Source organism: Dipodomys ordii, unplaced genomic scaffold (assembly GCF_000151885.1).
Source record: "Dipodomys ordii isolate 6190 unplaced genomic scaffold, Dord_2.0 Scaffold14, whole genome shotgun sequence".
NCBI lineage: Eukaryota > Metazoa > Chordata > Mammalia > Rodentia > Heteromyidae > Dipodomys > Dipodomys ordii.
The window spans coordinates 11,538,565-11,565,931 of record NW_012267230.1 but is presented as its reverse complement, the minus strand read 5'-3'; the positions used below and the strand labels follow the sequence as shown (position 1 = coordinate 11,565,931).

Sequence of the window (27,367 nt, the reverse complement as noted above, 5' to 3'; positions counted from 1 at the left end):
ACACCGCCTCCACCTGCCGACCACCTGTGCCGGCCGACCGCTGCCGCCTTCAAGCCTGCTCCCAGCCCTGGCCCCGCCCACCCCGACGGGCCCCGCCCACCAGAGCCAGGGCCCCGCCCATTCGACCCGGGCCTCGCCCACCAAGGCCCATAGCTCCGCCCACCAGCCCCAGGGCTCCACACTCCTAGGTTCCTGGCACCGCCCACCAGAACCCATAGCTCCGCCCACCAGCCCCAGGGTTCCACACGCTTTTGTTCCTGGCCTTACCCACCAAAGCCCTGGCCCCGCCCATCAGGGTCCATGGCTCCACCCACTCGAGTCCACCCGCACCTGGCCCCGCCCCCTAGCTCAGCTAGGCCACGCCCACGCCTTGCCCAGCTCTGTGCTCCAGATCCCGGAACCCCACACCCACACCCACACCCCCACCCACACCCACACCCCCACACCCCCCAACCCCGCCAGCCCTGCACCTGCAGCTCTGTACTTCCGGCGGGCGTCTTCGTTGATCCGCCGGCCCTTCAATGGCTCCCAGCTCGCAGCCTTCCCCATTTCACAGTCCACCCGCAAGCCGTTCGTCTGGGTTGGCTATAGAGGGAAGCGGCGGCTTCGATTTCACCAAAGTTCTGTAAAGCCATGGGGCAAGCTGATCTTACCATCCTAGTTCATCATCAACATAATCGCCATCACCGCCACCGCCACCACCATCATCATCACCACTATAATCACTGTCATCACCATCATCATCTCCACCATCATCACCAAAACTTCTACCCTCATACTACCATTACCACCACCAGCAGTATCGTGACCCTTCATTATCATCACCAATATCCTTATCAATTCCACCATGTTCTTCACCAGCATAAAACCTTTCCTTCCTTCAAGAAACCCTCCTTCGGCCTTCTACTGGCAGGCCTGCCTGGCACAGGGGTCCTTGTTAAGAACTATAGGCAGGAACAGCCCAAACCCAATCCTTGTCTTCCCAAGGGTGCAGCACAGGCTCTCGGGTGTTTTAAAGACAAGACACCCAGAGTAACTACTCAATGCTTGTTTGGGATCTGAGGGATAGCTAATGGGGGGGGGGGCGCACGGGGAGGCTGCCATTACCAAAATCTCCTTGAGACTGCCCTTATGGTGGAGAGGTCAAACCTCACGTATTTTCCTGCCAGGGCTGGCTTTGAACACCATCCTCAGATCTCAGCCTCCTGAGTAGCTAGGATGACAGGCGTGAGCCACCAGGGCCCGGCTGACGCACACCATCTTAAGGATGAGCAGGCCTGGTCCCCGCCGCTGATCATCCCTGCAGTACACACTGAACCACATGAACACTAGGAGGGGATGGATGCACGCAGGCTGAGAGAGGGGCCGCCACACAGGCGTGCAGACCCCTGAGACTCCAGATTGGAGGTGGAACCACCACCAGGATTTCCGTGGGGAAGCCAGCGTTTCTAATGGCCACGTCCAAACACCACTGGCCCTTCTTGGTGACTTCAACGTGTAGTGAGAAATGTAAGGATGCAGGGTGGGCAGCAATAAGGTCAGCAGGCTGGAACCATCATAGAAGAAGGAAGGACAGACCCTGGTGCCCAGCCCTAGGGTGGGGAAGATGTGAAGAGATTTTTTTTTTTAATTGAGTCGGTAGCATTGAAGGACATGGTAATAGGCAGATAGGAAGAATTCTTCCTTCTGTTCTATATTTCCATGCCAACACCATCTTCACCTTCATTCGTCATTATTGTCTTCAAGACCAGCAATGTCACCACATTTATTACAAGAAATAAAAGAAGTCTGACCCGAGCACTGGCTCACGCCTGTCATCCTAGCTACTCAGGAGGCTGAGATCTGAGGATCGCTGTTCAAAGCCAGACCAGGCAGGAAAGTCTGTGAGACTCTTATCTCCAATTAACCACCAGAAAACCAGAAGTGGCACTGTGGCTCAAAGTGGTAGAGCGCTAGCCTTGAGCTGAAGAGCTGAGGGACAGCGCCCAGGCCCAGAGTTCAAGCCCCACGACCAACCAAAAAAAAAAATTCTCTACCAGCTCTGTGTGTGTGTGTGTGTGTGTGTTCCAAGAATAGGGCTCTAACTCATTCTAATGCTTTTGCTCAATGGCTGGCTCTCTACCACCTAATCCATGCCTCCAATCCCTAAATGATTTTTAAGACTAATTTTGGAAGTCATACAGATAGGCAACACAGTATTAGTACACACACACACACACACACACACACACACACACACACATTTGCTTTACTGGCCATAATCAAAGCCCCTAGCTGAAGCCACTTCATGGGTTAAACTCTGTTCTCCAGCCAACATTATCAAATCCTGCCCTCCGGGGCAAGTTGCTTTCTTCTATCTCCTGTCCAGTCCTCCAGGAAAAGTAGCCTTTCGCTATCTTTTCCTCACAAGAGAGCTGTTCTCTGTAGAAAGGCTCCTTTGTCTCCTGAGAGCTCACACAGAATGAACACTTCCTGGGAAAGAGAGTGAAGAAGAGTCCTTGGACTTTCTAATCCGTAACTTTTGCGCAGACAGTATGGAATCCAGAGACCAGTGTATCACAAAAGCAGACCACCAGCCGGGTGCTGGTGGCTCACGTCTGTCATCCTGGCTACTCAGGAGGCTGAGATCTGAGGGTCATGGCTCAAAGCCAGCCCAGACAGCCCTCAAGAATTTCTAGTCCATAACTTTTCTGTGGCCTCTGGTGACTTCCAGAAAACAATAGCAAAGTGTCAGACCCCCTGGACTTTGTGCCCATCTCCCTCCTATTCCTCCCCAGCTCCCTACACAACACTAAGAAAGATGGCCTTGCTTGGTGCCAGTCTCCATCTTCTTTTGTTTGATAGCTTTCCACATAAATCTCTTTCTTTAGTGGCGCTGTAGCTCAAGTGGTAGAGCGCTAGCCTTGAGCTGAAGAGCTGAGGGACAGCACTCAGGCCCAGAGTTCAAGCCCCATGACCGACAAAAAATAAAAAAAATCTTTTTCTTTGCCCCAACAACATGTCTTTGAGCCATTGGCCTTTTTGAGTGATGGCAATGAACTTGGGGTTAGGATTGTGCCCTGTGATAGAGCTGTTACCTGCAATATCTAATGTGTGTGTGTGTGTGTGTGTGTGTGTGTGTGTGTGTGTGTGTGAGCCTGCTGGTCCTGGGATTTAAACTCAGGCCTATGTGTTGTCCCTGAATGTTTTTCTTCTACAACTTGAGCCACAGCTCCACTTCCAGCTTTTTGGAGCTTAATTGGAGATAAGAGTCTCACAGACTTAGGTGATCTATTCAGGGTACATTAGTCCTTGTTTTCATCTCTAGCTTTTGCAATGGCTATGTCCTTTGGCAGGAAGACTCTTTCTGTAAAAGGTCTGTGTTCTGCTGCAGTGCAGCACACCACACAAGAGCTGGGGAAGGGAGGGGCAGGGGAGGGAGGTGAGCACCAGTCAACCATTCCAGGTGGCCTGCTTTTCTTTTTCTTTGCCTTTTTTGTTTCCCTTGGCCGGTCATGGGGCTTGAACTCTGGGGCTGAGCACTGTCCCTTAGCTCTTCAGCTCAAAGCGAGTGCTCTACCACTTGAGCCACAGCTCCACTTCCAGTTTTTCTGGTGGAAGAATCTCATGGACTTTCCCTGCCTGGGCTGGCTTTGAGCCACGACCCTCAGATCTCAGCCTCCTGAGTAGTTAGGATGACAGGCGTGAGCCACCGGTGCCCAGCTGGTGGCCTGTTTTTGTGATACACTGGCCTCTGGAAGGTGGCCAGAGATAATGGATTCCATACCGTCTGCGCAAAAGTTACGGATTAGAAAGTCCAAGGACTCTTCTTCACTCTCTTTCCCAGGAAGTGTTCATTCTGTGTGAGCTCTCAGGAGACAAAGGAGCCTTTCTACAGAGAACAGCTCTCTTGTGAGGAAAAGATAGCGAAAGGCTACTTTTCCTGGAGGACTGGACAGGAGATAGAAGAAAGCAACTTGCCCCGGAGGGCAGGATTTGATAATGTTGGCTGGAGAACAGAGTTTAACCCATGAAGTAGCTTCAGCTAGAGGCTTTGATCATATCCAGCAAAGCAAGTGCATTGTCCATCTGTGTGACTTTCAAAATGAATGATGTATTAAAAAGTCAACTAAGAGCAAGTAAAGTGAGGGTGGCTCACATCTGTAATCCCAGCTCCACCAGAGATTATAAATAAGATCATCAAGGTCAGAGGTTGTCCTGGACACAAAAACATGTGGACCTTACCTGCAAAGCAGCAAAAGGGTTGAGGGTGTGGCTCAACTCAGCCCCTAGCAAGCACAGAGCCCTGAGTTCAAACCTCAGTACTGAAAAAGAGGAGGAGGAAGAGGAGGAAAAGGAAGACAAGACGACAAAGACAAAGAAGGAGGGGGGAGGGGGAGGGGGAGGAGGAGGGGGAGGAGGAGAAAACTGTTTAAGTTCGTAGCTCTGTTCTTTACAACTGGCCACATCATAAATGGATGCAGACAGGGGCCACAGCCTCTCCTTGGCTTTCAGGTTTGCACCAGGCAATACTGAAGGTCTGCAATCAAGATGTGTTGATTCCATGAATAATTAAATGGACCTGCCCAGAAGTCTTCTCTCAAGAGGGAGCCTTTGTATAATAAACCCATCAGGAGCCAACTGAAGCCTTGGACAGTCACAGGCAGGATGTCTGAGAAAGTCTTTAAGATGACCTCACGAGACAGAAATGCCAGTCTCTGGATATCCTCATGAAATCCCACTGGCCAGTTAGACCCCGAAGACCGAAGCCATGGGCCGCCCTTTAAGAACAGTCTTCCCGCTCCATCAGAGCCCTCCAAAAGCACCACCTGCCACTTCCTGTCTCCCGAACGATACAATCGCCTTGGAGCGAGAAGAGATGGGGAACCTGCCCCTCCTCCCATCCCATGCCTAGTGTGTTGGCAAGAGATGAAGCTGGGGTAGGAATGCTTGCTCTCCATTGCCTTTCCACCCTGGACGAACCAATCGGAAGCGGCTCCCAGAGCTGTGGCAGACGGGAAAGAGCCAAGATCGGATCCTGTGTGCTTCCTCCCTCCACCACACCCCCCCCCAGCCTCAGTTTCTACCCTGATAAGAAGAGTTAGTAAAAGTCATGCCCGGGGGAATCCTAGCTCGCATTTGGATCACAAGAGTTCAAAGCAACTCTAACTGGTAAAACGATGATCAACATTTGCCAACAAGGATTGGCCGGTAGTGGTTTCATACTGGAGGGAAGGATTGAGGAATTCATATTGGAGGGAAGGATTGAGGAATTGGGGAAAACCCTGGCTTCAAATGTCACCTCCACCCTGGATCAGCGCAGTGACGCTAATAGTTTATGCTGCTCCTGAACTTCATTGTCCTTCTTCAAAGGGGAAGATCTCAAGATCCTATCGAATGAGGAATAGAGGGGGCCGAGTGCGCTCTGTCGGTACATAGACTAGTACGCAGCCATGAAAAAGCACCAAGCTGTGGACACCTGGCTGATGCCTGGTTCAACAGGCAGAACCTCAAATTCACTGGTGATGCCCACAATGAAAGACTGTGCGCCACAGGATTCTTCTTACATAAATGCCCGGAACAGACGGGCCAGGTCCGAGGTAGTGCAGGGATAAAGGGAGGAGGGGATGGTTAGGAATGAGCATGTGTTTCATTGGAGTGGGTGGGATAGAAGGTACCACACGTTTCCCACTTAGATTGGGACCATATGATTTTTGCTGTTGTTGTTGTTGTTGCCAGTCCTGGGGCTTGAACTCGGGGCCCAGGTACTACCCCTGAGTTCTTTCTGCTCAAGGCTAGCACTCTACCACTTGAGTCACAGCTCCACTTGTGGCTTTTTGCTGGTTAACTTGGAAATGAAAGTCTCTATGGACGTTCCTGCTTGGGCTGGCTTTGAACCAAGATCCTCGAATCTCTGCCTCCTGAGGAGCTAGGATCACAGCCCTCAGAAGGGGAGGCGGGCTGCTGATGCAGACCATACCTGTACCCCTTCTGAGCCATGGGCAAGGTCCAAATCCTCGCTGAGAATCTCAAGGATGTGACCTGGAATGCTCTGGTATCATGCTGGGCAAAGCTCCAGAAGGCACACAGGAAACAGCATTAGCTCCGCTCCTAATAAGCTCGGGTCCCTGCACAAAATGTGACGCAGCCGGGAACGGGGAGCCGGACCTAGCAAGATCTTGCAGCTAGCAGGGCCTGGATTTGGCATTCAAACCCAGGCCTGGCACCGAGCTCAGGGCTGTTGCCACTGCCCAGGTATTAATCTGAATGATTAAGTCTGACATCCACACCTGCTCCAGCCTGCCCAGCCTGTCCCCATGGAAGCATCTGTCATTCTGGAATGGATGGCTGTGGTCCAGATGGTTAAAGCCAGAATCGCCACAACAGTGACCAGTGCCACCTCCAGCCGGATGCCCACTGCTCCCAGAAAGGCCAGGTTGCAAATTCACTGATAAAGATTCTGAGCATCACAGACGTGTCACGTGGAGGAAGGAGCCAGAGTTCTCGCAGGTTGCCTTGCCTTGAAACTGTCTCCCTCTGGGACCACCACGTACCCTGCTCCCCAGCCAGGACCTTCAGTGACAGTGCTATCATGTGCTGAGTGCTGACACAGAAGGCCCTTCCGCCAGCCCACGTGTCCACACAGCCCTGTCATGCTCCTTCACAGTCTTGGGGTGTGGATCTGATTTTCACAGATGTCTACCCTGTCTGCGCATTAACCTCTCTTCCTACCCCATCTCCATTCTTCTCCCTGGGCTGGGAGCACTTGGGGGAGGGGGCGGGCGTTGTTCAGCTTTAATAGAGTTTATGGTTTCTTAGTTTCTTGTTTTTTGTCAGTTGTGGGGCTTGAACTCAGGGCCTGGGCGCTGTCCCTGTGCTCTTTTGCTCAAGGCGAGCTAGCTCTACTGCTTTAAGCCACAGCTCCACTTCTGGGTTTTTGAGTAGTTTATTGGAGAGAAGAGTCTCACCTGGACTTTTCTGCCCTGGGCTGGCTTCAAACCATGATCCGCAGATCTCAGCCTCCTGAGTAGCTAGGATGCCAGGCGTGAGCCACTGATGCATGGCTATAGAGTTTATGTTTTGAAGACCAGTTCTAAGTTCACATCAAAACAGAGAGGGAGGTTCAGAGTTTCCCATATCCACCCCAGGACACCACGCAACCCTCCCCTGCCCCCTTACCCATAACCCCCAGCAGAAGGCTACACTTGGCCCCCAGAGCAACCTCCATGGACCGGCCTCCATCACCGGTTCAGTGCAGCAACATTTCGGCGGATTAACTGCACGCTACAGCAGGGGAAGAAACAGGAAGTCTAGACAGGGGCCAGACAAACGCACCTGCCTTTGGCCTCAACCATTTCCTTCGTCTGAACAGAATCCCCCGGAGGGTTGGCAGTCCGTAACGGAGGGGCATCTTTCCGGCTGGAAAGGAACAGAAGAGCTGACTAGAACAAACTCTCCGGCTCCTTTGGTGTTTTCTTTATTTATTTTAAATCTTGGGAAGAAAGGAAAAGTATAAAAGTCAACTCTTACTCCACAACCAGAGAGACCTCATAGCAGACACATTTCTGTCTTGTGATGGATTCTTGCTGTGGTTTTCCCCCATGAATAAAATAACAATCATAGCATGGACTGGGCCTTCTCTGGGGAACAGTCTCCAAACTCCCCCGGTCCCCACACAAACGCTCTTACTTTTTTTCCCCCCTTCCTCCGTCGAGCTCAGCAAGTCTTCTGTCTGGAACATATTTTCCCAGCTGGGGAAAGAAGAAATCGAACATGCTGGCTTTGGACAAGCTATGCTGTTTGCCCATGGCTACAATTTCCCCCACCAGAACAGCCGTAATATCCAGAGTCGTACACGAAAGGCCAGCTGGTAACTTTGTCTCCTCTGCTCCGTATTTATTGAGCCGGCACCACAGGCCAGCAGTTGGCTGGAGGTCACCTAGGGCCAGGCCAAGTCAAGGAACCAGAAGTGGTAAGAATGAGACCCTGCAGAGATAGATGTCCGTGCCAGGGAGGGATTCACCCACGTGGGTGAATCAGGAAGAAGGGCGTAAAGAGAGAAGGTGGGGAAGATAACATGGAGCAGCTCCGGGGGACTGTGCAGCCATTTCGGCCCAATCAGCATCCCCTGTGATCCTCATCTCTGAAAGCTTTAGGGGTCAGTGGGGGCCGGGGAAGGGGAGAGGGTTGGAGGCAGAGGCTCACGATGTACAGCCCCAGGTTGGCCTTGCACTCAAAATCCTCCACCTTCTGCCTCCCCAGGGTTAAGATGACATCTCCCAACCTCGTCTTCCCGATTGGCCCAGAAAGCCAATCTGATTGGCCCTTGCTTTGGGGGTATCTGGGGAGGATTAGAGATGATGATGGAGGACAGGGTGGGCGTATCTAGTTTGGGAGTGAAGAGTGACAGGTGGTGTCATCTTCTCCTCTACCTCCCCCCCAGGCAGAGCCCTGAAAGATGCACACCGACCTGACTCCCAGCCCTCCTCTACCTCGTATCGATTAGATCTGGGTTGCAAAATGTTCCTGGGATGAAAGAAGCCGTGGGTGAGCCATAATCAAAGCGTATTTGGGAGATCTGAAGTCTCACCGGCTAGACAGAGAAAAAGGGGGAGGGAGGGAAATGCAAGGTGGAGAGAAAATGGACAGAAGATCACAGAACGACTCTGTATAGTAGCACCTACTCTTGCTCTCCAGGCAGCGCTGATTAGGAAGCACAGGTCCGAGGGTACAGTCTGCTTGCCCCTTTCTCTCCCAAGAAAGCTGGTGGTGAATGAGGCTGCCCGAGGCCCCACCGGGTGAGGTTCAACCCCAGGCCTCAATTCAGGACCCAGACTTTCACCTCTGAGCTCTCTGATGCCTACCCTCCGTCTACTTAACCCTCCCTTCTTTCTTTCCTCCATCCTGTGGCCTCTCCATGGGTTGCCAAGTCCAGTGTTTCTTTATTTACCCCCATGGTCCTAGGGATTGAACCCAGGGCATCGTTTATCGCGAGTGCTCTGCCACATGAGTCACACACGTAGGCACACATGCAGTCTTTCTTGTATACATTCTGTTTTTGAGTCAGAGTCTCCTGACCTTTGCCCTGCTGGAGCTGAACTCTCAGTCTTCCTACCTCTGCCGCCCACGTAGCTGGGATAACAGCTGTGTGTCACCTCATCCCTCAGTATCCTTTACCACCCATCTCTGGGGCCACTGGGCCACCATCATCTGTCCATCCTGCCACCAGTTTTGTGGAAGTCAAGACCTGGCCATGTACATGAGATTCTAAAGACAGCAATGAATGAGAGTCCCTGGGCACGTCACAGATTAGTTTTATAATTTTGAGCAAAGAAATGAAAAAGATATTCCATCACAGAAGAATACACTAAAAGTCCAAAGCAGGCAGAGCTAAGCTATATTGTGTAGTGCATGCTTAGGTAGTAGTACTATAGACACAAGCAATGCACTGAGTTCCTGGGAAGGAAGAAGTGCACTTATTTACCTTTTTAATTGTTGAAATTGTTGACGTACATTTGTATTGGTGGGGAGACTCCCATTGTAATATTCCCATGCATACAGACAGAGTCCTTGGGAGAAATTAAGCATAAGTTGTTCCTAAGGAGGGAAGCAGGAATAGACAGAGCTCCCTGAGATGGTAACGAGATGGATGGTAGATTTGTAACTATTCGTTATTACTGTATGTGTGCCACATCTATAGTCTATGAATTTTGTACTTTGTAGTAGAAAATGGTTTGCAACTGTTTTAGGCAATTGCAAATTGAAACAACCATGAAATCTCACTCCACACCAATTAAAATTGCCCAAATCCACGTCACAGTGCTGGTAGCTCACACCTGTAATCCTATCCACTCAGGAGACTGAGAGCCGAGAATGATGGTTTGAAGCCAGCCAGCTTGCACTGATGAATCTGGGAAACTCATCTGCAATTATCCAGCGGGGAAAACAAGAAAAATAAATAAATAAAAGCTACAAATGAAAGTGTGGCTCAAGTAGTAGAGCACCCGTTTTAGATGAAGAAAACAAGCAAGAACACAAGACCCTGAACTGGCTCAAGCCCCAGAATTGGTACAAGGTCAAAATTGCCCAAATGCAGAACAATGACAACTTCAAGTACTGGTGGGAATGAGAAACGATGAGAAAACAATCCGACTGTTTCCTATAAAATAAAATGTTGCCAGGTGTCTAATGACTCAGCCTATCGGTCTTAGCTACTGGAGAAGCTGAGATCTAAGGATCATGGTTCCAAGTCAGCCCCAATGGGAAAGTCTGTGAAGACTCTTTGTCTCCAATTAACCACCAAACACCAGAAATGGCACTGTGGTTCAACGTGGTAGAGTGCTAGCCTTGAGCACAAAAGCTCAAGGACAGCACCCGGGCCCTGAGTTCAAGCTCCAGGACCAGCACCAAAAATAAATGAATAAATAAACAAAAGAAAGGAAAGGAAAGGAAAAAAAGAACAAGAAGTGTATGCCAAAGCTGGACGCAGATCATTTAAATGAAATAGAAATCGAACATAGACCGCTAAGGACCACAGGTCTCTGCCTGTGGAAAAGTGCTCCACTCCCCCAGGAGTTTAATGCCCCGGGCATCACACATCACACTCCTGCTGGTCTCTGTACCCACAAGCCATGTACCCCCACGTCCTGGGCCCAGCTCCTTGCCTGGGGATTCCACATCATGCCAGGAAGTGGAGGAAGGGAGCCAGGGACAAAGGGGATGGAGCTACTCAAATGTCCCAGCAGCCTCTGTGCGATCATCCAGGGTAGCCTGGAGAGGAGGAAAACAGAGCAGGCTTGCGACAATTAGAACTATTTGTCACTCTCCCAGACACCGACGCAGGAAAGAACAGGGTGACTTTTCCCCCAAAGCTCCTCTCAAAAGAGAGGCCCACGAAAACCTGTTCTCCCCACATGAACGCTTGGGATGTCAGTGGAGTGGCTTCTATCCCAATTCCATGCAAGAATCAGCCACTCGGGACTGGGTGCTGCCACTGGTTCAGCCAGGCAAGGCCCACCCTCATCCAGGCAGTTTGACCAATGAGCTTTGTACCTTTAATTGGTGTGCTGGAACTCAAGCTTGAACCCAAGACCTTGTGTTCACAGTGACTCCCCAGCCCTTTGCCCAGCTCACAGCTGGCTTGAGCTATGCCTCCATGTCTCCAGTCCAGCATTTTGCTGGTTAGTTGGAGATTAGAATCTCACAGACTCTTCTGCTCAGGCTAGCTATGAACCTTCATCCTCAGATCTCAGCCTCCTGAGTAGCTAAGCTCCCCACCCTCCTTTTTTTGTTTTGGTGGTGGTTCTTCATGTTGAACTTAACACTCTGTATTTGCCAGGCAAGTACTCTATCAATTGAGTTATATCCCTCATCCCTTTTGGTTTACTTATTTGGAAGATGGGGCTTTGTAATTTTTTGCTCAGAACTGTCCGGGCCATGATCCTCCTATTTATATTTCCTCATAGCTGGGATTACAGACCCAAGCCACGGAGTTGTCAGTTAAGATGGACTCTCCCTTAACTTTTTGGCCCCGATGGCCTCGAAGTTCAATCCCTCTGCTATCTGCTTCTTAAGTAGCTGGGATTACAGGAGTGAGCAACCGTGCTCAGCACTGTTCTTTTCTTTCTTAAAACATGCATGGCACTGTCACCTGCTTTTTTTCACATAAGTATGACTTGGTGAAATTCAACTTCCTTAAGCCATGGAGAGACATTGTCTGGCATTTCTTTATTTCTTTTCTTTTTTTGGTGGGGGGGTCCGGTCGTGGGGCCTGAACTCTGGGCCTGGGCGCTGTCCCTCAGCTCTTCAGCTCAAGGCTAGCACTCTACCACTTGAGCCACAGCACCATCGAACCCAGGGCCTCATGCATGCAAGGCAAGCGCTCTACCACTAAGCCACCTTCCCAGCCCTTGTCTGGCATTTATTTCTATGTTATCTCTCACTCAGCCACATGTCAAGGAAAGCATTGTTAAACAGCATTCAAGAACTTTAAGCAGTCACATTTCGAAGAAGTAACTGCCCAAGTATCCAGTGTATTGAAGGTAGGTATTGAAGAAGTCAGGGTAATAGATCAACAGCGGAGCTGGGCCTTTGAACCCAGGTCGGTGTACCTGAAGCTCCACCTCACATCTCTCTAGAAGCAACCAGGGAGCCAGACTGACAATCACTGTGCGTTCAAAGCAGCTGCTAGGGATGGGGGAGGGGGGAGGGGGAGAGTACCTTTGCAATGCAGTGAGGCCTGGTTTTTGTACAGTCCTGGGTTCGATCCCTAGCACTGCAAGTAGACAAAGCGGCTGCTGCTGTAAGCTGACGGGCGGGGGGGCTGGGGATGGAGAGGATTAAAATGACCTGTTTTCAGCAGTCCTGGGGACAAGGTCTCTTCTGATGAGGACTGACTCTCAGGGATGACAGAAAACACAGCGGGCATTTGGTAATTTGCGGAGCGGGGAGGGCTGCGGTGAATAACAAAGCTAATAACCATCACCTGACAGCCGTTTCCCACCAGCTCCTTTCTTACCACACATCTGGCATTTCGGCTGCCTTCCCTCTGCTGCATTAGTTATTTGTCATTAGGCCAGACGGTGGGAACAAGGGACCGTCCCGATGCCAGTGAGCTGCCTCTTTAACCCTTGCCTCACCGAGCCTGCCTCAGGAGGAGAAAGAAGACTCCCCCCAGAGTGAAGAAGATGTACCTGCTCCACAGCTCCCTCTAGAGGCCCCTGGGACATTCAGACTCCAGAACCTGAACCCAAACCCTGCTGTTCACAAGCTGGTGAGACTTAAACGTGAAAAGGCCAACAGGCTACCCAGACCCCTGCCCCTCCTCCTTACTCTGCGTAGAAATGCTGGCTTTCTCCTCTCACCGCCTGTCTGCTGTGTTACACACACACACACACACACACACACATCCTTTTGTTGTTGTTGTCGGTAGAAGGGACTGGAACTCAGGGCCTTGAACTTGCTAGGCAGGCACTTTACTGATCAGCCATATTCCCCAGTTCTTCTCACACAGGTTATTTTTTTGAAGACATTCTCCAGTTTCCTGGATGGAGGCAGAGAGAGGAATGACAAGGTCACCAGGAGCCGCCTAAAGCTAAGAAGAGAGGCCAGAAAGATGTAGCCTGAAACTCTGAGATCCTCCTCCAATTCCTATGTTGAAACTATAAACACCACCATCACCATCACCACCACCACCCCGGCCCCAAGATGGCTGTATTTGGAGAGGAGCCCTAAGGAAGCAATTCAGTCCTTGTTGAACTAGAAAGAGACTCAGAAGTAGAATGGAGTCCCACACTGCCATGTATTCCAGCTGGCTCTCTGTTGTCTTGTTGTCCTGGGAATTTTCAGAAAACATAACCTGTTTCTTTCCAAACCAAAAAAGATTTTTTTTTTGCCCTTATTTGTGTTGCTTGGCCACCAACCCTCATGTTTTAGCAACAGTAACCACCAAATGGATGTTGACTCACTTTTGTTTTGAAAAGAGAAATCTCTGTTCAAAAGCAATTAACCAACCGGGTGCCAGCTGAGGCCGTGTGTGTATGTGTGTGTGTGTGTGTGTGAGTGAGTGTGTGTGTATGTGTATGTGTGCACACACGCACATGCAAAGACAGGCCCTTGTATTTTACATCTGTGGCCCTATATGCCTGAGTGCTTGTATTTGTGTGTCCATGGTCCCGTGGTCCATGGGTGGGCACAGCTGTGTGTGTCTACGTGTGTCTGTGAACACATCAGTGTGAAATCCATCCTTTGATGGTTCCCCAACCCATATAGGAAAACCCAGAGTCTTACCATGGACCAAAAGTTCTAACCCCGAATCCCTGTTTCCCTGTTAGCCTTTTTGTCTGCAAGAGCCAGCCTGAGCCTCTACCTATGTGCATGTACCTGAGTGCATAGAGGGGTGTCATGTACAGCCTTTGGGGGGGGGTGCCATGTCTACTCAGACCGACCGTAAGAAAATCAGCACCTTTGCACACAAAGTGTGTGGCACGTGCCAGGGGCTGGTGGCTCACACCTGTCGCTCTAGAACTCAGGACCTGCAGCTGTCCCTCAAGGCTGGTGCTCTACCACGTGGACCACAGCTCCATTTCTGGCTTTTTGGTGGTTACTTGGAGATAGGAGTCTCACCGACTTTCCTGCCCAGGCTGGCTTGGAACCACGATCCTCGGATGTCACCTGCTGAATAACTAGGATGACAGGCGTGAGCCACCGGCGCCCTGCAAACAGCTTTGACCTTTAACCTTTTCTTCCTCACCCCAGTATTGAGGATAAAGCCGGGGCCTTGCACCAGCGGGGCTACCACCGAGCCGCCCCCCACCTCATCCCGTTCAGCTCCCTTGGAGAAGAGGGTTCGGACCCCCGTGCAGAGACGCGCCCAGTCCCGGCAGGTGACCGGTGACAGCGGCGGCCCCCCCCCCAAAATCCGGAGCGAGAGTAACAGGTGTCCGCCAGCGGTCCCAACACGCATGCGCGGCCCGGGCGTGTGGGCGTGGCCGCGGGCGGCGCCGCCGTTCGCTGTGCTGATTGGAGGCGTGGCCGCGCCTGCGCAGCCCGCCCGTCATGGCGGCCCCCTGAGTCCCACGGCGAGGGGGTCGGGAGCGACTCCAAGCTCCGGGGTCGCGGCGGGTAAGCCGGGGAGGGAGGCGGCGGGGCGGGACGGGGCGGGGCGCCTGCTGGCACCGAGCCCCGGGGCCGCGAAGCCTAAGGCCTGGCGTCACGCTTGGCCTCAGTTTCCCTTTCTGACCAGGGTGTGGGGTCGGGTGGGGAAGGGGGGGGTGCCCGCCCCATGGCTGCCTTTAGAGAGCCCGGAGGTTGGCCCACGAGGTTGGGGTTGCTATTAATGCACATTTTCTTTATGGAAAGGGCGTTTCTCTTCCTGTATGAGAAGAGTATATGGAGAATAGGTGTGTGTGTGTGTGCGTGTGTGCCTGTGTGTGTGTGTGCGTGTGTGTGTGCACATACGTATTCCTTTCTATAAATAAAATGTTGCCCTAAAGGTAGCTACCGGGGAGCTGGGAAGGTGGCTCAGTGGTAGAGCGCTTGCCTTGCATGCATGAGGCCCTGGGTTCGATTCCTCAGCACCACACACACACACAGAAAAACCTGGAAGTGGTGCCGTGGCTCAGGTGGTAGAGTGCTAGCCTGGAGCAAAAAGAAGCTCAGGGACCGTGCCTGAGTTCAAGCCCCGAGACTGGCCAAAAAAAAGTAGATACTGGGCAAACAAAACAACAACGAAAGCCGGACTCCGGTGGTTCACACCTGTCATCCTAGCTACTCAGGAGGCTGAGATCCGAGCATTTCGGTTCCAAGCCAGCCCGGGCAGGAAAGTCTGTGAGACTCATCTCCAATAAACCACTCAGAAAATCGGAAGTGGCGCTGTGACTTAAGTGGTAGAGTGGTAGCCTTGAGCTGAAGAGCTGAGGGACAGCACCTAACGTTCAAGCCCCACCACCAACCAAAAACAACAACAACAATAATGATGTTCTAGCAGGTCCCTTCTTATGGCAGATACAGAGGAATTGGCCAGGGAAATGTCTTGGGCCGGATCATGCAAGGCTGTTGGCCTGGTCTGCATGGTGGCCTCTGAGGATCATTGTCCCCCCCTCCCCAGGTGCTCCTGTCTCAGGAATCACAGATGCAGCCATGGATGAGGTCAGCTTCAGGAGCGACACTGTGCTGTCCGATGTCCACCTCTACACTCCCAACCACAGGCACCTCATGGTGCGGCTGAACAGCGTGGGGCAGCCCGGTGAGGCCCTGGGTTCCGGTGGGGTTCTGGGCCCATGGATCCTATTTGTTGTTGTTGTTGTTGTTGTCTGTTGTTGTTGTTGTCGTCGTCATCCACACTCATCTCTCGGGGAGAGCGTTGGGAAGACAAGATGACCGTGTGCGTCTTATTCTCCCACCATGTACGCGTCTTGCCTGCATGAACGCTTGTGCTTTCCGGAGCCCAAAGCCCGCTGACAGCAGTGTAGACATGAATGCACCCACACTTCAGTGTCAGGACAACACAGCGTCTCCGTCCCCCCCCCCCCGCCAGTCCCCAATCCCCTGCCCTGCTCCAGCCGGCTGCTCGTAGAGTCTGCCTGGCTGCCTCTGCTTCCTCCACGTAGCTCTCTCCCCCTCACCTCCTCCCTGTCCCTCTAACAGGATACCTGCCTCCCCCCCCCCTCCCCAGCCCTGGCTCCTGCGAAGTCAGCTCCCCACACAGACCCCCGGCTGCCCCACCCCCGACCCAGTCACCCCGTTTCCATCACTGATGGCTGGGGTTACTAATAACTGCTGCTCCCTTCGTGGCCCCCACCCCAGCCGCGCCCCGTTCCGTGGAAGCAGCCAGAACCCACGTGTTCCTGGGTTTGCACCGCTGCTGAGCCAGTTGCCTCAGAGGTCATCTGACTCACAGAGCTTAAAATATTCCCTGTGTAATCTGTGGCAGAGAAAGGGCAATGATCCTCGCATTCTCTGACTGCCCCTCGGTGCCACACAAAGCCTGACCTCTTCCCCCACCGTCCCTAGACCAGGGGCCTGGGATCTTGTTCTCTGCTTTTATATCCTGTACCTACAACATTCCCGGCACACAGCTGGCGCTCAGTGCATGCTTGTGGGGTGATGGCTAGGTAAGTGGGGTGCTGGAGAGTACCCCAAAACTTGAGATTCTGAGCAGAGGAATCCAGAACAAAAGCACCTGAGGTTTTGGGGGTTTTTTTTGGTGCCAGTCCTGGGGCTTGAACTCAGGGGCTGGACACTGTCCCTGAGCTTCTTTTGCTCAAGGCTAACTAGCGCTCTACCACTTGAGCCACAGAGCCACTTCTGGCTTTTTCTGTGTATGTGGTGCTGAGGAATCGAACCCAGGGCCTCATGTATGCAAGGCAAGCATTCTACCACTGAGCCACTTATAAGCTAAGTCTTGAATGGTAAAAAGACATGCAATCTAGCCAGGCACTGGTGGCCCACACCTATGATCCTATCCCCTCAGAAGGCTGTGATTGGATGATTACAGGTTCAAAGCCAGCCTGGACAGGAAAGTCCATGAGACTTTTTGTCTCCAATTAATCATCAGAAAACCAGAAATGGCCCTGAGTTCAAGCCCCACAACTGACAAAAAAAAAAAAAAGTCATGCTATCCATGCCTTATCTCCAATTAACTATCAAAGAGCTGAAAATGGAGCTGTGGCTCAAGCTGGGAGAGCATTAGCCTTGCAGGGACAATACCCAGGTCCTGAATTCAAGCCTCAGGATCAGCACACAACACAAAAGTTTTCCAGCTGGTAATGAACTGTCTTATCAGAAGGAGAGGAAATAAAAGACTCCTGAAATGAACCTCGTTCTGTGTCTTGTCTTTCAGTTTTCCTGTCCCAGTTCAAGCTGCTGTGGAGTCCAGACTCTCGGACAGACTCAGGGTCTGAGAGTGCCCGTTATGGAGATGTGCCCGCCCGGGAGGCCCCTCCCCCTGGGCCAGGCAGCCCAGGGTCTCCTCCGAGAAGCAGCTACGTTGGTGAGAGTGCGGCCCTCCAGGCTGGCCAGGAAGGGTTGGGTGCTCAGCTGGATGAGGACGGGGATCTGGACGTGGTGAGAAGACCACAGGCCACTTCTGAGCCCGACCCAGCGGGGCCTCCCAGAGACAAGGTACATCCCATGATCCTAATGCAGGAGGAAGCCGGCGTCCCGGGACCTGAGGGACCAGAGAGCGGTCCCCACAGCGTCATCCAGATAGGTAAGAGCCAGCACCCACTGCCCAGGCCACCCTACAGTACGGGCAGGGCCCAGGAAATGTTGTGGGTGTGGGTACTGAGTTCAAGGCGGGGCCAGCTCAGGTCATCTCCTGCTCCCTGCGGCCATCAGGCCAGAGTCCTGCTCACGAGCTGTGCTGTCCTGACAGGGGCCTCTGTTTCTTGTCCCCAACCCTTGACCTTCACGACCCTCCTACCTCTGGGCCTCTGCTCTGCGGGGCCTCCTCCCTGGGACACGCTGCCCACCTTTGCTTTCCTAACACACTGCTCACTGTCGGTCTGTCCTGCTCTCCTCCCCTGGGAAAGCCTGGCTGCCGCCTGGTGTGCAGCGCCTGTGACCGGCCCAGGATGGTAGGAGGTTTAGCCAGGCCCCGCTGGCAGCAGGGAACCAGGGCAGGTGCAGAGGTGACTAGTCTGGGCCTCTCAGAAGCTAGAAACTTAGCTGGAAAAGGCTTGGGGGGGGGGGGAAGAAGTAGAGTGAGAACGAGGCTTCACCAGCAGGCAGAGGCAACCCAAGAACACCACTGCTCAGGCCTAGCCAAAGCTCCACAGCCCCTGCCCCCCAGCCACTCTCTGCTCGTGTGCCAAGCACCCAGAGTTTTCTGGCCCTGGCCTTGGGCTCCTCACTTCCCAGTAATCCCAACCATTGAGTGTCAGGGACCCTGATGCTCTGCAAAGCAAGAGCCGCTCGCAAAGCCCCCCCTCGCCCCCCCCCACACTCACCGAACCTGGACTCACGTTCTTTCTGCGCAGCGGCACCCTCTGGGGAGGGACAAGACCCCGTCCCATGTGGCGCTGTCCGATGACAAGCCCTTTGTCTTACTTTGATTTTTTTTTTTTTTTTGTCGGTCGTGGGGCTTGAACTCTGGGCCTGGGCGCTGTCCCTCAGCTCTTCAGCTCAAGGCGAGCACTCTACCACTTGAGCTATAGCGCCACTTCCGGTTTTCTGGTGGTTTATTGGAGATAGGAGTCTCATGGTCTCTCCTGCCTGGGCTGGCTTTGAACCCCTATCCTCAGATCTCAGCCTCCTGAGTAGCTAGGATTACAGGCATGAGCCACCAGCGCCCGGCTTTCTTACTTTGATTTTTGCAAAGCACTCTAAGCTTGAACCTCCACTTCTGCAAAACAGGAGTGACCGCCTAGTAGGGTCTTGCCGGTGTGAGCCACCCAGGTTCTGAGATGCCATTACCCCGTTAGTGAAGGCAGACGGCTGCTGGGAGGCCAGCAGGCGGCTTTCTATTCCACTTGCCAATCAGGTGGCCATTTATCAGGCCCCACACCCTCAGCCTTGTTCCTCCAATCTCAGCCTCCTGAGTGGTTAGGATGACAGGTATGAGCCATGGGTGCTCAGTTACGAATCCCCTTTGATGCAGGGCTCACATCCCACTCTTCAGGTCGGGCAGAATCTGGCCAGGCTTGGTCTGGAAAAGCCCTCAGAGCAGCCCACCCAGCCTTGACACCGGCACGGGGCACCCCATTGGGAATAGCATGCATGTGGGCACAGTGGCCTCCGGTCACAGGGATCTGCTTACACTGAGAGTTTGTGGGGACCAAGGTGAGCCTGGAACATACGACCACCTGGGGGCGAAGGGGGGGAGGGCGGTAACCACACACCTCCATCCTCCACCTCCAGGTCTCCTTCTTCCTTCACTTTTTTTGTGCCAGTCCGGGGGGTTGAACTTAAGGCCTAGACACTGTCCCTGAGCTGCTTTTGCTCAAGCACTCTACCACTTGAGCCACAGCGCCACTTCTAGTTTTCTGGTGGTTCATTGGAGATCAGAGTCTCATGGACTTTGCTGCCTGGGCTGGCTTTGAACTGCAATCCTCAGATCTCAGCCTCCTGAGTAGCTAGGATGACAGGCGTGAGCCACCAGCACCCAGCTTCTCCAACTTTTTAAATAAAGGATATCATTTCAAACTCACTTTTTTTTAAACTTCTCATGTGGCTCTACGTGGAAGGAAACATTTCCGGATGAGTTGTTATTATTGTTAGCATCTGCGTGTATGGCCGTCATAAAGCAGCAGCGGCGGTGAGGTAGAGGAAGATGGTGAAGGGTGTCTCTGAGCTGGGTCAGACCCGTGGGGCAGGGTCACCCCCAGGACTGAAGGAGGGTGAGCCGGGCCGGGTCCTCGTGGCACACAAGGACTGGTCCTCTCCCACCTGGCAGCAGGGGCCGTGCTGCTTTCCCAAACCACCCACCTCACACACCTTCGCTTGCACACACACGTGCACATGCACGCCGTGGTCTTCGTCCTTCCCCGTCTCACCCTGGCCGTCTCTCTCTTGGTTCCCCTCCGAGCAGAGCACACCATGGCCACGACCCTGGAGGATGTTGGCAAGCAGGTGGGTAGGCCCTGCCCACTTCCCGCCACCCCGCACGGCCTCCCTGGGGCCCCCCCAGCAGCTGTGGTCCTTCGCCCTCCTCTCCCCGCCTCCCCCCAGGTATGGCGGGGCGCCCTGTTCCTGGCAGATTACATCCTGTTCCGACGGGACCTCTTCCAAGGATGCACAGCGCTGGAGCTCGGGGCGGGCACGGGCCTGGCCAGCATCGTGGCCGCCACAGTGGCAAGGACGGTGTACTGCACAGGTGACCGGGCGCCGCCCAGATGGGGGGGTCTGGGGGGGTGGGCCTCGTCCTCATAGCCTCGCGCCCAAACCAAGGCGGAGGCTCCGGGAGCTGGGTGCGGGCTGCGGCAGATCTGATGCCACCATTTTCCCAGTTCCCCATCCCCCACTGCTTCTCAGTGACATCCGAGCTCCGGGCAACACCCAGGCAGCCAGCACCACAGCCACCACAGTGTCACCCAGCCGCCACGGACCGCCAGGCACCCCCAGAAAGAGCAGGGAACCATGGGCCTCTGGCAAGGCCTCACCAAAATGGGTCATCCCGTACAGCCCCCGGGTTCATCCAGCAGTGTGCGACGTGCTCAGCACCTGCTGTGTACCTGGTACAGCTCGGCCCAGCACAGACCCACATTCTTTTCATTTCTGTTTTAACGATCTTTTTTTATTTTCAGTCTTTTTTCTTTCTCCCTTTTTGGCAGTCCTGGGGTTCTGTGCTAGCTAGGAAGGTACTCCTACCACTGGTACGGGAGGAGTCCCCCAACAGTTGCTACAATCTTTTTTTTTTTTTGGTCAGTAAGGGCCTGAGTGCTGTCCCTGAGTGTTCTTGCTCAAGGCTAGCACTGTAACACTTTTGAGCCACAGCGCCACTTCCGGTTTTCTGGAGATAAGAGTCTCACTGACTTTCCTGCCCAAGCTGGCTTTGAACTGTGATCCTCAGATCTCAGCCTCCTGAGTGGCTAGGGTTACAGGTGTGAGCCACCAGTACGCAGCTTTCATTTTTATTTCTGTGCACAAACTAGTAGCTGAATGCAAACTTTGTGTAGGTGATACATACACACACACACACACACACACACACAGAGAAAACCATCCTGCCAAATATGTTGAAATAAATTTTCCTGTGTCATATATGATGCCATCACTGGGCATTTTTTTTTTTGGGTCCGGTCGTGGGGCCTAAACTCTGGGCCTGGGTGCTGTCCCTCAGCTCTTCAGCTCAAGGCAAGCACTCTACCATTTGAGCCACAGTGCCACTTCCAGCTTTTTTTTTTGGCTTACGTGGTGCTGAGGAATCGAACCCAGGGCCTCAGGCATGCAAGGCAAGCACTCTACCACTGAGCCACCTTCCCAACCCATCACTGGGCATTTTAATCACTGGTGTTTTGTTTTGTTTTCCACATCTGTTGATCGCACATTTGTTGAACATCTCTGTGCATAGTTGTCTGGTCCTGACAAAGGAGTATAACTTGTTCTAACAGCTGAGTTCTGTTTCCATTCTTATTTTGAAATCCTGCTAGATTCACAAAGCAGTTGCTAAGCTCACCCAGCAAGTGCATTCTACCCTTCCCCCACACCACAGCGCAGCAGTCAGACCCAGCCAGCTGAGGACATGCTGGTGTTATCATGGCAGTGACCTCTAGATGGCGCCCTACTATGTAGTTCAAGTTGGCCTTGAACTCCATCTTCCTGCCTGGGTCCCTGAGTGCCAGGATCACCACACCCTGCTCCCCAAGCCGAGTTCCTTCAGTGCCCTTCTCCTCGCGGAAAGTTTGTCCGAATGCACTGTCCACGTCTGTTACGTCTGTTACGCTGAAACAAAGATCCCAAGCAGCTCCAGCGGGCGGCGGTGGTAGCCAGCAGTGCCCCACTCAGGAGCCCCACTTCCCCTCCTCTGACTCTGCTGTGAATCCCTGAGTCAATCCGAGCCCCCATTCTGGTCCCAGTGAGTTCTGGAGTTTCAGAGTGAGCCTAAATTTGGGGTGGGAGGCCCTGGGTTCCAGCCCATCATTGGCTTTTCCTGGTCACTCAATCTGATGGGGTCACCGCTCCCGTGACCTGCAGCCTGGAGGCTGCACCAGGGGAATGCCGGGCGTGGGTCCTGTGATGTGAGAGATGTGGGGACTCGGTTTACCTGCATCTCACGTTTACAGGAACGCCATCGAAAAGATCCCATGGGTGGTGGGTCTGCTCTCTGCCATTGCCTTTTGGGGAGCGGGTCTCGGGGAGAGCCCCTGGGGACGGGCGGCCTGACCCCCCCCTCCCGCCCCAGCAGCCCTTCTGTCATTGCAGATGTCGGCGCAGACCTTCTAGCCATGTGCCAGCGAAACGTCGTCCTCAACAGCCACCTGGCAGCCACTGGAGGTGAGGCCTGGCCGGGGCGATTTCCCTGGTGGGCAGGCAGGCAGGCAGGCCAGACTCCCAAAGTGGCAGGAGAGGGGGGCGTCCACGCTTGCCCGGCTTCGTTGTCCGAAGCGGGTTGCCTGGGGCCTCCCCAGCATCCCCTAGCCCGACGCCAGTTCCCTCCCCTGCGCATCCTCTTCGCAGCGCCTTGTTGGTGCAGTCCGCGCTGTCTGTGAACCTGCCAGCCCTCGGACTGAGCCAGTCCCCAGGATCGGGGGCCACGGCTCCTCAGGGAACACATTCCCTGTGCTGTGCCCACACTTAGCACTGAGGAGGAAAGGGAGTCAGGAAGGGAATGCCAGAAGGGTGGGAAGATGGTGGACGTGGGGTGAGGGGGAAGGAGGCGTGGGGGGGCGGGTCTTGCTCTCTTCCCGGGTCATGTGCACCATTTGGCAGCTCTGGTTTTGGCTTGCAGGTGGAGTGGTGAAGGTCAAAGAGCTGGACTGGCTGAAGGCCGACCTCTGCACAGGTATGCCCCAGGCCCCCGGTTCCCATTTCTCCCCGATGCCTGAGGCCCGAGGCCTCGGCCGTGTCCTACAGAACAGCAGCAGCGTGCTGCACAGTCCCAGCACCTCGAGGCTGCTCCCAACCCCCCGCCCAGTGGGCAACAGCTCACCATCGTGGGGATGGGGGCTTCCATCTGGGTGGGGCGGAGCACAGGGGCACCCAGGTATGACAGGTCCGTTCCCTCTGGGGCTGGGGGGAGGTCTCTAGATTGTTTCCACCAGCCAGAGCATTGCAGCAAGGCTCCTGGGGAGATGGGGGGGTCACTCAGCAAGGACAGTATGGCACAGATCACGTTCACACAGGGCCCAGGTGGGATCCTGCCTGCCTGTCATTGGCTGTCTACACACACACAGGACCCTGGACAAGGCTCCACCCACTGATGCTGGGAGCCGGCGGCCCGGAGGGGAGGGGCCGGGCCTCACCCCCTCCTGCCTCCCCTGCAGATCCCGCGGTGCCCTTCAGCTGGTCAGAGGAGGACATCGCCGACCTGTACAGCCACACCACTGTCCTGTTTGCCGCCGAAGGTGAGACCGTCCACCGGCAAAGCGATAGTGTCCCCTCACCTCCACAGAGCCACCTGCCTCTTCAGAGCGTCTTTCCAGAATGTTCCGCCGCAACTCACACGGTTCCCTGGTGATCCAAACCTCCTCTCTAGCATCCTCCTGGGCCTCTCCGTGCGTTCCCCAACCCTGCTCTCTTCCCACAGTGTTCTACGACGACGACCTGACGGACGCACTGTTCCACACGCTCTCCCGACTGGTGCGCAGACTGAAGAACGCCTGCACGGCCATCCTGTCGGTGGAGAAGAGGTGAGCGCTGCTGGCCGGCCAGGGCCCCCCAGCGGCGTCCTCCGCTGGCCAGGGCCCCTCCAGCTGCGACCTCCGCCGGTCAGGGCCTCCCACAGCTGCGCACTGAGCGCCCGCTGCGTGCTAGCCCGGGCTTGACCCTCACACTGTCCTGTGATACACCGTTGTCAGTCCCCGCCCTCTCCACTTGCAGGGGAAAAGGGGGAGGCAGGGAAACTAGGGGTTCGTCCAGGCCCCACCGAGAGGTTGTGGCAGACAGGGATCCAGATGTCACCTGGACCCAGCCTGTGCTGAGGCCCTTAATATACTTGAATTTCATTTCTCTGTGAGAAAAAAAAAAAAAGCCACAACATTTTTTCTTTATTTTTTTGGAGAGGAGGAGGAATGAGGGTCCGTCATGGGACTTAAACTCTGGGCTGGACTGGGCGCTGTCCCTGAGCTCTTCAGCTCAAGGCTAGCACTCTACCTTTTTCTTTATTCTTGTCTCCAAAACCTGAAATGAGATACTGACATAAATATAGTAATAATAGCAGAGCTTGTCTGGCACATGCAGAGGCCCTGAGTTCAACCCCAGAACTATAAACTATAAGGACACAAAAAAGGAACCAACAAAATATCTTTTTTTTTTTTTTTTTGGTCAGTCATGGGGCCTGAACTCTGGGCCTGGGCATTGTCCCACAGCTCTTCAGCTCAGGGCTAGCACTCTACCACTTGAGCCACAGCGCCACTTCCAGCTTTTTCTGCTTATGTGGTGCTGAGGAATGGAATCCAAGGGCCTCATGCATGCAAGACAAACACTCTACCACTGAGCCACCTTCCCAGCCCCAACAAAATATCTTTATGAAGCCCAGCACCAGTGGCTCATACCAGTCATCCTAGCTACTCAGGAGTCTGAGATCTGAGGATCCTGGTTCAGAGCCAATCCAGGCAAGAAAGTCTGTTGAGACTCTTATCTCCAGTAAATTACCAAGAAAACTAGAAGTGGAGCTATGGCTCAAGTGGTGGAGGGCTAGCGTTGGACAAAAGCAGCTCGGGCCCTGAGTTCAAGCACCAGAACTGGCCCAAACCCCAGCATATTCCCATGTATTGTCTTTGTGTCCTTGGTAAGTCTGCCTGCAGGGATGGCTGCTGTGGCTTCTGTGTAGATTTGGGCCAGGCCCGTACATTGCACGCATCCCTTGCAGCATTGCGCCTGTTAGAGCCTGGGTCCTCACTTGACACACATTGCCAGTGTCATAGCCCAGATGCGGGCACGGCTTGGAGAGGTGAGCCCCAGGAGCCGCAGAGCAGAGCCTTCCCAGGTCCTGACCGCTGGCTGCTGTCTGCCGGCCCCTCCACAGGCTCAACTTCACTCTGAGACACCTGGACGTCACGTGCGAAGCCTACGACCACTTCCGCTCGGGCCTGCAGGCGCTGGCGAGGCTGGCGGAGGGCCGGCTGCGCTTCATGGTGGAGCGCGTGGAGGCGTCCTTCCCGCAGCTGCTCATCTACGAGCGCGTCCGGCAGCTGGTGTGTACGGACTCCGGCCCAGCCCAGGGCGGAGGCTGCTGCCGGGACCCTGTCTTTGGGACGGCGGACTGTGGTGGCTGGAGGGCCCGCGGGCTGGAAGTCAGTGGAAGGGATTGGAGGGCTGCGGGTCCCGATGCCCGGCTCCCACGCGCGGTGCGTGACGGTCCCCCCTGCCCCGTGGCCTCGCCTAGGCTCCGTGCCACCCCCTCCCATCAGGCCTCCGGGTAGTCCGCAGCAGTGAGAGCTCGCGCTCCCGGGGTGCCACGCCCAGCACCTTGTGTCCACTGTCCCCGTTCATCTTCGCAGCAGCCGAGATGGGCGATGTCACCCAGCCAGGAAGCGGCTGAGCCGAGACGTAGTTGTACCTCCGTGTCACTCCCTGTGACAGCTTTTAAACCCAGCCCTTAGAATTTGAAGTCAAAATTACCCTAAAACTACCCGGAGCCGGATTGGTAGAAGCTCAGGACAGCGCTAGCATCTTTCGTTCTCTCTGCCTTTCGGCCGAGGCCTCTTGGCTTCGCGTCTGTGGAAGATCCAGGCCTCGTTCTGAGCAGGAAAAGGGACGATGAGGGATTGGCGTTTCCCCATGGAGCTCAGCGGTGCCCAGCCCTCACCATCCCCTGAGCAGATGCCCTGCCCGCAGTCCCTGCCGGTCTCCAAGTAGAAATGGAGGCCCCAGGGTACCACGAAGCCTGGCACATGGGCGCCTGCTCCACACCTGCCACCATTAAAACTGGCATCACGGGGCTCAGTGCCATGGGACATAGCAGTGAAGACCCCCCCTTCCCCCCCTCCCCACCAACTGCAGGGCCACCACCAGTCCCCAGTGATTATGTGACCTCCAATGCCTCTTGAGTTAGTGCCACGTCTTAATCTGTCCAGCCTGGGCTGTGGGGAAAGCGCCCGGCCCCCGTGGCTGGCTCCACGCTGCCCTGCTCTCTCTCTTTGGCCCTGTCGGCACACGCTCAGGTCCTGTCCTTGTGTTTGCCGCAGGAGCTGTGGAAGATCGTCGCAGAGCCCGCACCATGACCGGTGGCCTCCGCGAGGAAGGGCAGCCCACCCGCCATCTTTCTAATAAAATCAAAAGCTCCGCAACGCCGGCCATTCGAGGTACTGTTGTTTCAAAGTCTGGTGATAAGTGGACTTGAGGTGACCCAACCTGGTTTTCTAGGACCTGTCCCTGCCTCCCCCCAGTCACCCCCCCACCCCCACCGCCCCAACAGCCAGAGGGCCCCATTGCTTTGGGCTGGTGGAGTAGGTTCCTCAGGAGCCACCTGGTCCAAGCAGAGCAGACGGCTGCTGTCCACCTGATGCTCTTCCTGTCAGCCACCTTGGCATGCTGTGTGCCGGACTCAGGGCCTCAGCACCAGGAGCCCCCATTTCTAATCTGATCCCCACAGTTCCTGCCTCATTTCCCCATCGATTCACTTCCATCCGGGCACATTGCCTCTCCCCACTGTCCCCCGCCATCCTGCACCTTGTGTGCATTCAGTCTGTCTGTCCGTCCCATCTTCTCCCCACTCTCTGTTCTCCCGGCCCCACTCCTCCTTCCTCTCCAGTGTCAGCCAGTCTCCCCGCAGCCCTGCCCCTTCTGCCCACTCCAGGTAGACCAGCTGCCCCCAGCACGACTGTGCACACTCCCGCACGCACCAGTCTAAACTCACCATGTCTCCTAACAAAGCTGGGGTTGGCAGCAGGGGTGCGCCCTTTGCACAGCCAAGAAGACAAAGGCTGTCAAAGGAGCAGAGTCCCCGTGAGGCCAGCGGCCCACCACGCCTCCCCCCTGTGCGCCCGCTGCGTCATCTGCACAGAATAAAACCATAGCGCACGTCACCGGGGGATTGCTAATACTGATTATTAAGGGGAGCCGTGTTTTGTAACCGTGAGTGACTTTGTCTCTGGGGACACTCCACGCTGTGTGGAGATATGGGTTTGGTCATCAGCCTGGAGCGTGGGGGAGGAGGCCCCAATGTTGCGAACCATCCCAGAAGGCATAGACCACCACCAGCACAGAATGAAGTGCCAGGGTAGAGAAGCCCTGCCTGGAGGAAGAGGACCAGCCCGGAGATGGAGGGGACCAGCCCTGCAGGGGG

At 54.5% G+C, this 27,367-nt stretch overlaps 1 protein-coding gene across 2 annotated transcripts; it reads left to right on the top strand.

Annotated features, from left to right (window-relative positions):
- The first annotated feature begins 14,526 nt into the window (after positions 1–14,526).
- On the top strand, positions 14,527–26,377 carry Mettl22 (methyltransferase like 22). Of its 2 annotated transcripts, none has more exons than XM_013011137.1 (11): positions 14,527–14,601; positions 15,602–15,724; positions 17,321–17,689; positions 20,009–20,049; positions 20,149–20,293; positions 22,342–22,413; positions 22,868–22,921; positions 23,403–23,483; positions 23,666–23,768; positions 25,106–25,274; positions 26,268–26,377. In XM_013011137.1, exons 2-11 carry the CDS (start codon positions 15,619–15,621, stop codon positions 26,301–26,303), a joined length of 1,176 nt encoding a protein of 391 aa, XP_012866591.1. In that variant the 5' UTR covers positions 14,527–14,601; positions 15,602–15,618; the 3' UTR covers positions 26,304–26,377. The 2 variants fall into 2 exon arrangements, with proteins under 2 accessions (XP_012866591.1, XP_012866590.1); XM_013011136.1 differs by having other exon boundaries at positions 15,587–15,724.
- Positions 26,378–27,367: the final 990 nt, after the last annotated feature.